The following is a 9,498-nucleotide window of genomic DNA, read 5'->3' as shown; positions in this document are numbered from 1 at the left end:
CCTACATTCGAACTTGACCTAGATTTGATCAAGGCAATCATTCTGACCAAATTTCATCAACCTCAATTGAAAAATACAGCCTCTATCGCATACAAAACGTTTTTTTTTATTTGTCCTAGCGACCTAGTTTTTGACCCCAGATGACCCATATTCAAATTTAACCTTAATTTTATCAAGGCTATCATTCTGACTAAATTTCATGAAGACCAATTGAAAAATACAGTCTCTATTGCATACACAAGGTTTTTCTTTGATTTGACCTAGTGACCTAGTTTTTGATCACAGATAACCCGTATTTTAACTTCATCTATATTTTATCAAGGCAATCATTCTGACTAAATTTTATGACTATCCGGTGTAAAATGCAGCCCCTATTGCGTACATAAGGTTTTTCTTTAATTTGATAGGGTGACCTAGTTTTTGACTCTAGATGATCCTTATTCAAACTTCACCCAGATTACATCCAGGCAAACATTCTGATCAAATTTCATGAAGATCCGGTGTAAAATGCAGCCCCTATTGCATACAAAAGGTTTTTCTTTGATTTGACCTAGTTTTAACCCCAGATAACCCACATTAAAACTTGACCAAAATTTCATCAAGTCAATCATTCTGACTGAAATTTATGAAGATCAATTGAAAAAAATACAGCCTCTATCGTATACACAAGGTTTTTCTTTGATTTAACCTAGTGACCTAGTTTTTGACCACAGATAACCCATTTTCAAATTTGCCTAGATTTCTTCAAGGTAATTATTCTTGCAAAATTTCACGAAGATCAGTTGAAAAGTACAGCCTCTATCGCATACACAAGGTTTTTCTTTGATTTGACCTAGTGACCTAGTTTTTTATCCCAGATGACCCATTTTCAAACTCGGCCTAGATTTTATCAAGGTAATAATTCTGACAAAATTTCATGAAGATCAGTTGAAAAATAAAGCATCTATCGCATACACAAGCTAAATGTTGACAGACGACAGACAGACGCCGGCCATCGAGCTAACAAGTCACATATGTCTATAATTTTGTTATTTTTCATTCTACATGGCTGTAATTTTTACAGTTAATTGCATTTGGTAAATATTTGGATCAATCATTTTATTTGCTTCAGTTTGGGTAAAATATATACATCCATTTCCAGAATGTGAAACATCCTACTTCCAGTATACATATTTCTAGAAAGTTTCTAAGTTTGCAGGTATTTGTAGATGAAATGCACTTTAATATTAAAGTTCTATGTTCGAAACCGGTGTGTGTGCGCGTGCGTGCGTGTGTGTGTGAGTTCGGGTTTAACGTCTTTTTCAACAATATTTCAGTCATATAAACGACGGTGTCTACTTGTAGCAGTGAGCACAATGCCCAACTTTATAGTGATGCCTCACTGGAATATCACGCCTTAGACACGTGGCATGATACCCCACCCAGTCACATTATACTGACACCGGGCTGACCAGTCCTAGCACTATCCTCTTAATGCTGAGCGCCAAGCGAGGAAGCTACTAGTACCATTTTTTACGTCTTTGGTATGACGCGGCCGGGGATTGAACCCACGACCTCCCCCGCTCAAGGCGGACGCTCTACCACTTGGCTACCGAGGCGGTGAAACCGGTATGTAGACAGCGTCAATATAACTGCGCATGGTCTTAGGTCTGATCAGTATAGTACGAGTAAGTTAACGTGTAGAATTTAATTCTTTATATGAAAAAGCGTATAAGTTGCGAAAATGAACATTACAATTTCCCCATAGCTTGGTAGTATACGTCAAAATGTACTAAATACATGTATATAAAACCTACCTGAAAAGTCATAACCGTGTTGTTTTACGTGTAGCAATTAACGGGCATGTTACAACAGACCATTATTTCTATGTAAAAATCTTTATTTTACATCTGTATGTAATCCAAACATCTCTATTGTTCTTCTAATAAAAGCTGTTATAATGCATTTAGTATACTAAAACTATTAAACCTATGAAATCTGTTTAAACTTGTATTTCAAAGTTTCTATGAATTTACGTCATACCTATGAGCGAGTTGTTTTACGGCGACGTTATTGTTCTGCAAATTGCAACGTACCTTTAGTATAGTACACACTCAGTGATAATCATTCCAAATGCTTTAAAATTCTGGCATGCTTTTGGGCGGATTTAAAATTATCTGATTAATGTGTATAAATTAAAACTGTATATGGTAAACTAATCTCTGGTTTTACAAACTAACTGCGTTCTTCGAAGTAATTGTCTCCCTATCATGGATTTTTTCTAGCCATTGCATCAGCTTTGTTATGTACTTTTATGTATTAAAGGTAGAAATACAAAATATTATAAGTCTCATTGTTATGTACATGATGTTCCACTGAAAATACTTGAGAAAAAAATAGAGAATAAAATTGTTTGATTAGGAGCATCATTAGAAATATGCCATATTCAGGTACAGTTTTTTTTCCTCATATTGTCTGGTATGATGTATTCACACAACAAAAGCAGATGACTATCAGCAATGGAACAAGACCCTTAACATGTTGTTGCTGTCCCGGAATATGTTATTGCGGATGAAGTCAACTTATTCCAGAATACCAATTTGCTCTGAACAACCGTGCATCTGAAACGATACCAAATAACCTGTATACATAACATACAAGTATTACCAACGCGTTGGTTTGATATACAATCTTATATGTTACCGAACACTGAGATCGTAAAATGATAGTTACAAAATTCAGTTATTAGTAGGAAAGTTCTTATTTCAATTTAATTAGCCGGTTTAACTTTGATAACATTTAACTTTGATAGAAAAGCAATTATGTTTGACAATTTTTAACTTTCTTTTTCTTTTGGAAAATTAACAGTTGATAATATCAGAAACTAAATCGAAGTCATTTAGAATGAGACTGGATTCAAAGGCTAGAAACTCAATCAAAGTCATTAAGAGTTGGACTAGATGCCCAGACTAGCTTATCCAATAAAGGCAAATCAGCTGTGGTCTAAATATATTGCAACGTTTGAAAGCTACCTATACAGTAAGTGGATATAATCGATTGATGCTACATGTACTATTCAAGACAAAAAAAAAGCAAAGCTTCATCCGTGTCTGTGCATTCATTTCAGTTTCTGAAGAATTGAAACCCCATATCATAATCATAGACTTACATCATGTAACGTTTTGTCTCTTTAATCTTAATACTATAATTCAGACGAATATAAATTACTTAATACTCCCGGCCTAAAATGAAAGAAATCAAGTATGATATAATCAACATAATACATACACGATATAGACGTCACCGTTTGTTGTACCACTATGCGTCCAGGAGAACGTGAAGGAAGATTTATTACCGGGCTCACTATGTGTAAGGGAAGTACCTTCCTAAAAGCAGGTGAAAATATCTAGAAATCATACATTGCCATATTTAAAGGGTAATATCTTTCAGTAGTGAACCGTAACGACACTCGGCAGTTTCCCTGCGATAACGTCTTCTCCTTATGCTATTTTGGTATCCTAATGACATTACAGAAAATTGCTCTGTAATTACAACCGGAGAATGCCGAACTCCGGAGAATGCCGAACTCAGGAAAATGCCGAACTCACATTCGAAGAATACGTAATCAAACGGAAAATGCCGACCGTCATTTTGAGTCCATTAACTTAAGCAACATAAAAAACATCCTTTAAATGCATAGCGATCAACTGTATTACTCAAGGCAACGTTTTGTATCATTATTAAAGATATATCTGCATTCAGAGGAGAATAATGTATTTTAAAAAAATCACAAGTTTTACAGCATTTTTTCGCGTATAGAAAAAATCTAGAATGAAGATAAAATTAAATAACCGTTGTAAATTTACTTTTTTCTACCATATGGCACTTTCTGTTATAATTTCACGTACGTAACATTGCTGGATCTACGTTACCGTATCCTGTACCCAGGTTTAATTCTAGAGGGACTTGAAAAGTGCTCGGCGAAATTTCATGTTGTATTTTTCTGTTGAAATTTCGTTCATAGTCCGATTTGCATATATCAAGACATGTCATATAGAAGACAATCTAATCTGTATTATTTTGAATTTATTGTATTTAAGTGACACTTTGATTTAAAAATCCAATATCAGTATTCAAAATACATAATTTTAAAATAGCATTGCTGCTTCAGGACTGAAACCTTTTCATCAAAAGACAGTAGAAGGCTTCAACTGTCTTTTGATGAAAAGGTTTCAGTCGATATTGTTGAAAGTATTAAACCTGAACGGCCTTCCTTTTTTTCGTATGTAAACTTAATTAAAAACATTCTTCTGATATTGCTATTCCAGATTACTATCAGTTTAACGATCCTTCCTTTAGTAGTGTGCTTATAGGCCTGACTTTACTAAAGGAATCAGCGCATGAGCCATCTGTTCTAGTCGCGTAATGGCGGACAGGTTATTGAACACTAATTTTTCACTCGGGATGGCTACAGAGGTCTAAATTAAACCTGGTTTTTGTTTAAATTTCATTGTTTTTATAATAAAGATACGCTTATATCTCAATAGGCTCGTGCAAAACACGTATATCATCACGTAAACAAAGAAAGCATATAATACGCCAATGTTATTTAATAATATTTTAAATATTGCCGAAAGAATTGAAACAGTAACAGATATTTAAATCTGCAAAATATGTAATACCTACCCCTGAACATCTGTTTCTCGCTATCACTGAAGGGTCTGTGTCGCTTAAAGACCCAACCGTTGAATAGTTATTGACATTCGGACGTGCTTGACACAAGAATCCTTTAAATGCTGTACCATTAAGAGTTACTGGAATATAAAACAAATCATCAATAAAACTCGCCGTGCATCATCATTACCAAACAAAGTAAATAAAAAAGTGATCCCAGCCAGGCGAATCCCACAACGCCAAATACCTTAGCCTTGGTTCTTTTTAATAGCAAAGACAAACAAATATCCAATATTATTATTCAACTTTACAATATTACACAGTGTATTAGATCAATTGCAAACATCATATGAAATAGACAGAGCTAATAAAAAACGTAACTGAGCCAATATGAGAAAAACAGGGCCAATACGAGAAAAACAGGGCCAATACGGATTTCAAGCATTTTGATTGGTTCAAAAGAGAGGGCCAATACGGAGAAGCCACTTCCGTTAGATTTTTAAATGACGCCATTTTGTTTTACATCAGAGTTATAGATTACATTTTTTTCTTTCACATTTTGACAAAAAGTCATTCAACATGTTCATTTGATAACCAAGTATGACTGAGCAGGATGTACGTCTTCAGAAATTACAACGATACTTTTGCTTATTCGGTATTGTGTAAAATGCAGGTGTTTCCTGTCAGAAATTCCGGTAGTTGTCAAGGAAAATAATAAGAAAATATGGAAACTCAGATTAATTAAAATGACGAGACTTGTATTTAACAGACATTTTGATAGTGTGACCTACTTGTGCAATGATAAATAGCGATTCAAATGCTGGAAAGTGGATGAATAAATTGGCGAACAAGTGTCAGTTGTGAACTGCACTTAAAAGTATATGTGGTTAAACTTACTAAAAAGTCAACCCCCTTAAGCCCCTAACAAACACACTAGTTTGGCTACCGCGTGCAACCAGCTATCCCTTAATTTTTTTCTGGGGAGAACCCTGCAAACAATGTCGGATAAGAATTAAACGAGGCATGGGACTATATAATATGTGCTTGGTTCGTTGTATTATCTTGATCAACACATATGTGTATAATTTTTTGTCTTGTTGCTTGCAGCCTTAAAGGAAATGACTTTTAAAGCAGTTTTTATCACAGTTCAAATAAATAGGAATTCCAAAAAATAAGGTAGGTTCTAGTTATTCTTGATTATGTCGCATTAAAAATATCTCTCAAAATTATTCTCAAGTACCTACATACAACTCATTCTGTTTTACTGGCGAAAATGATCATGATTTCTAAAATATGTCTAAACAACTTGTCAGGATTTTTCACCTGAACGTGCATAGCTGTCATAAGGTAACTCACAGAGTTCTTACGGACACTGTTACCGTCAACAGTCCAAAGTTGAATAATAATATTATCATTAATCAAGCGATTTCACATTATAAGAAAAGCCGAGTTCCATGACAGGCTTCCCAAAACGAAATCCTATGTATGTGTAAATCATTTACACAAAAATATATAGACACAGTAAAACAGTATTTAAGGCAAAACGACAAAACAAACAGGCGAATTCACGCGTAATATAATTCACTGAAAAATTAATCAAATTACTGCGTCAAACGGTTGTATACAATAAATTATAAAGAGGATATTTACTGTCAGACAGTTGATTAATAATCATTTTAAACAATTGTGTTATTCTTACGGAGTTTATGTTTACCTGTGCAAAATGCAAATCACGCTGCGGTTGGACTACCTAGAACAGATTTAATATGGAGTGGTGCTAGTCGCTAATTACCACTGATTTCCAAATTAACGTGCATACGTTAAACAAAAACATACCAAAAAGATCGCCACATGCATCCGAGTTTGAAAACATTCATTAAGTATGCGACCAAAAACTACAAAAATATGAAAACAGCCTATCATGAAAAAAAAAAACATTACGATAAAAGAACTGTTTGTGGTGACATTAAAAACTATATAAAATAAACGAGTAAAATTTTGATGCAGAGCATCAAGTCGCCGGAGAACTGTCGGCTAATATTTTGAAGATTGGATTAAAAAGGTTTATAAAGCTATAACTGCTATTGCGGTGCATTGGATACCGTTGGAATCTACGACGGCATATATTTTTCACATTTTCAAACAATATATGCAAAACAATGTCTTGTAACCGAAACATTTCGACAAATTATATTATATATCTTCTAATGAAAGGCCCATAGTTTGACAATGAAGTAAAACAATCACGAAATTTAATGATATTCATACATAGACTGTGTTACTTCCCTTTTCTTACAGATAAGAGGCAGTCACAGAATTTGCCCTTAGACTGTGTTACTTCCCTTGTCCTACATGCTGTAGATCTTTTTTTCGTCTGCAGTAGTATATTCTAAATATACGCAGCATGACATAGAGACACAGGTAAAGACTCAGCTGGAAATCTCTAGCAGTCGTTAATTTATTTACGGCTGAATAGGATAGGGATAAATTCTTTATACATTTTTCCTATTTTCCTAAAAAGCTATCTTTTGAAATAATAAAAATCTTTTGCAATTTTCAGCTCCTAATTCCTTTATGTAAGCCTTTCATTAACTGTCCTATTTTTCTTTTATTTACAATATATTTTTTCATTGTCACATTTTAATAACTTCTTCTACCAGCTGAAGAATCCTAAAGCGTATCAAATATAGTCGCTATGCACGGCGCATAATGCACGCTATTATCATAAGAACTCGCACTTTTAATATACTGCAAGCAATGAGGTCCTGGATGATTGAATCTATGGTTATTATCGAAATGGGTGTATCAGTATTTCTGGTAAATTCCTAGGGAAGTGAGAAATTTATTATTCAATCTAGACCAGACATGTGGCAGCGTCGTAGACGTGAGGACTGCCAAAGTTTTCATCGGCGCTTTGAACGGCAGTCGGCCAGACGCCGCCTGGAATTGTAGGGGAAGTAATTCTTAGGCAATATAGCATGGATCTTCGTCTTATAGATCAGATGACAAGTAAATTAACAGACTGTCACCCAATTTCTGTAGTTTCTTGGGGCTGACAAGTGATTGAATCTTTATACACGCCTTTGTCAAACATATCGAAATTTCTACCAGCCATCATAACTCGGGGCACTTTGTATTATGGACTTCCAACCTAATACTCAGTAAACTAGGATGCGTTTTCTATCAATTCACATTGCTCCTTTTTTCATGAGTGACTCTTTCAGGTGATACACTAATTTGTCGAAGGTGGCAGACGATCGTGTCCTACAAATTTAGCATGGTACTCGTCTACTAAGTTATGCAATTTTTAATATTGGTCGCATTATACAACATGTACATCAAGTCAAGATTCCATATAAAGCTGCAACCTTCTGGCGTCGTCCGTATCTTTCGTATAGAAGTGAGACCACTTTCTGACAATAAGTTTGAAGGCATTAGCCTCTTTAAGGAGCGGATCAAATAGTCTTAGTTTTGCAGATTCATGCGATTCCCAGAAGGCTTAGCACTCGAGAATGGTTTAATAAAAAACGGGTTTTCTGTGAAACAGTGAACAATAAACTAAAATTGCATTTATACTCGACTGGTGTTCCCTATCCTCAGGCAGGGTCGCCTTATGTTCTCCATCCACAGGCAAGTTCCCAGATTATCTTCATCGGTGGGCAGGTTCAACTTTAACGTCTGTGTGGCGCATAATAAATGCGCGTTATATTTAGGACAGAAATAATTTCGCATACGGCTATGCAGAAATTTGCCACTATAACGGATTGTCTTACGTTGGCATAATATTCAATTTAATTTCAATTGTTGGTACCAGGAAGTCCATGCAACTTAAGTCTCAATAAGAGCTACGTTAAGAGGCGGCCACAAATTTGATTGGTTTAAAACATTCATGAAAATCCGCAACATGGCAACAAGCAATGGAAATATCGAGGGATATGTTTTCTGTTGGCAATTTTAAAAGAGAAGTGCACGTAGCTTACCTGAAATGGTGTCCCCGCAGACATATGTAGATGGCGAAACCGTTATGGTGTAGGGAGACGGAACAGTCTGAGCATGAACATTAACGCCGTGGTTTGGTGACATTAAATCACAAGCTCCTGGCGGGGCACCTTTTGGATAACTGTAAGCAGCTGGCACCAGCATAAACATCATCATTAGCGCGATCAAATACATTTTGTTGTGTACAGTCCCCGTCTGTTATGAGTTGCTCACTTTATTCTAAAGATATTAAATGTTATTTGCTTGTCACGAAATTAATAAAACGTCATTTCAATTGAATTGATTTGACATGAATCAAAAAGCGTTATGGTTTTCATTGTTTTGCATGTTTTCAGTAATTTAAATACTCTTACATATAGGCTGGTGTGGTAACTATATTTAATGCTTAACATTTACTTTCATATGCCCGTACATTTTATGAAAACTGATTTTCACAGTTATAGTGATTAATTCGAATTAACAAATATTAAGGTCAAATTTTTTTCTTTTGTACTTTAGTCATTTAAGGAATTTTCAGCTTAAATGTAAAAAATGTGTATACCTCTCCACAAAATATCCTTAGATGTATATGCTTATTAATACAACTTGTCTTGCAAATGACACTTAAATGACAGAATCTTTGTTAAAACGGTTTAATATATACTGTATTGCGGTTTGAATTACAGTAGTGAATCTGCGTTGTCATAAATGTCACTGTCGGAATGTGTGTATTTTAACAAGATAGTTGCCCCATGTCTATAATTATGTAATTATAAAAAAACTAAGAATTTGTCTTTACTTTTCATTGAAAAAGAATCACGTTGATTTTTTTTTTCGAGTGATTGATCTGTATTAGCTGGGAACTTA

General features: G+C 34.7%; 1 protein-coding gene across 1 annotated transcript; it reads right to left on the bottom strand.

The window, feature by feature from the left end:
* Nucleotides 1–1,858: 1,858 nt before the first annotated feature.
* Nucleotides 1,859–9,324, bottom strand: LOC123536690 (putative ferric-chelate reductase 1). The gene is made up of 5 exons (XM_045320045.2): nucleotides 9,194–9,324; nucleotides 8,634–8,871; nucleotides 4,666–4,793; nucleotides 3,268–3,365; nucleotides 1,859–2,600 (listed from the first exon to the last, which is right to left on the bottom strand). Exons 2-5 carry the CDS (start codon nucleotides 8,824–8,826, stop codon nucleotides 2,513–2,515), a joined length of 507 nt encoding a protein of 168 aa, XP_045175980.1. The 5' UTR covers nucleotides 8,827–8,871; nucleotides 9,194–9,324; the 3' UTR covers nucleotides 1,859–2,512.
* Nucleotides 9,325–9,498: the final 174 nt, after the last annotated feature.

This window comes from Mercenaria mercenaria, chromosome 17 (genome assembly GCF_021730395.1).
Source record: "Mercenaria mercenaria strain notata chromosome 17, MADL_Memer_1, whole genome shotgun sequence".
Classification (NCBI taxonomy): Eukaryota; Metazoa; Mollusca; class Bivalvia; order Venerida; family Veneridae; genus Mercenaria; species Mercenaria mercenaria.
The sequence above is the reverse complement of the archived record's forward strand: the minus strand, read 5'-3'. Positions and strand labels throughout refer to the sequence as shown.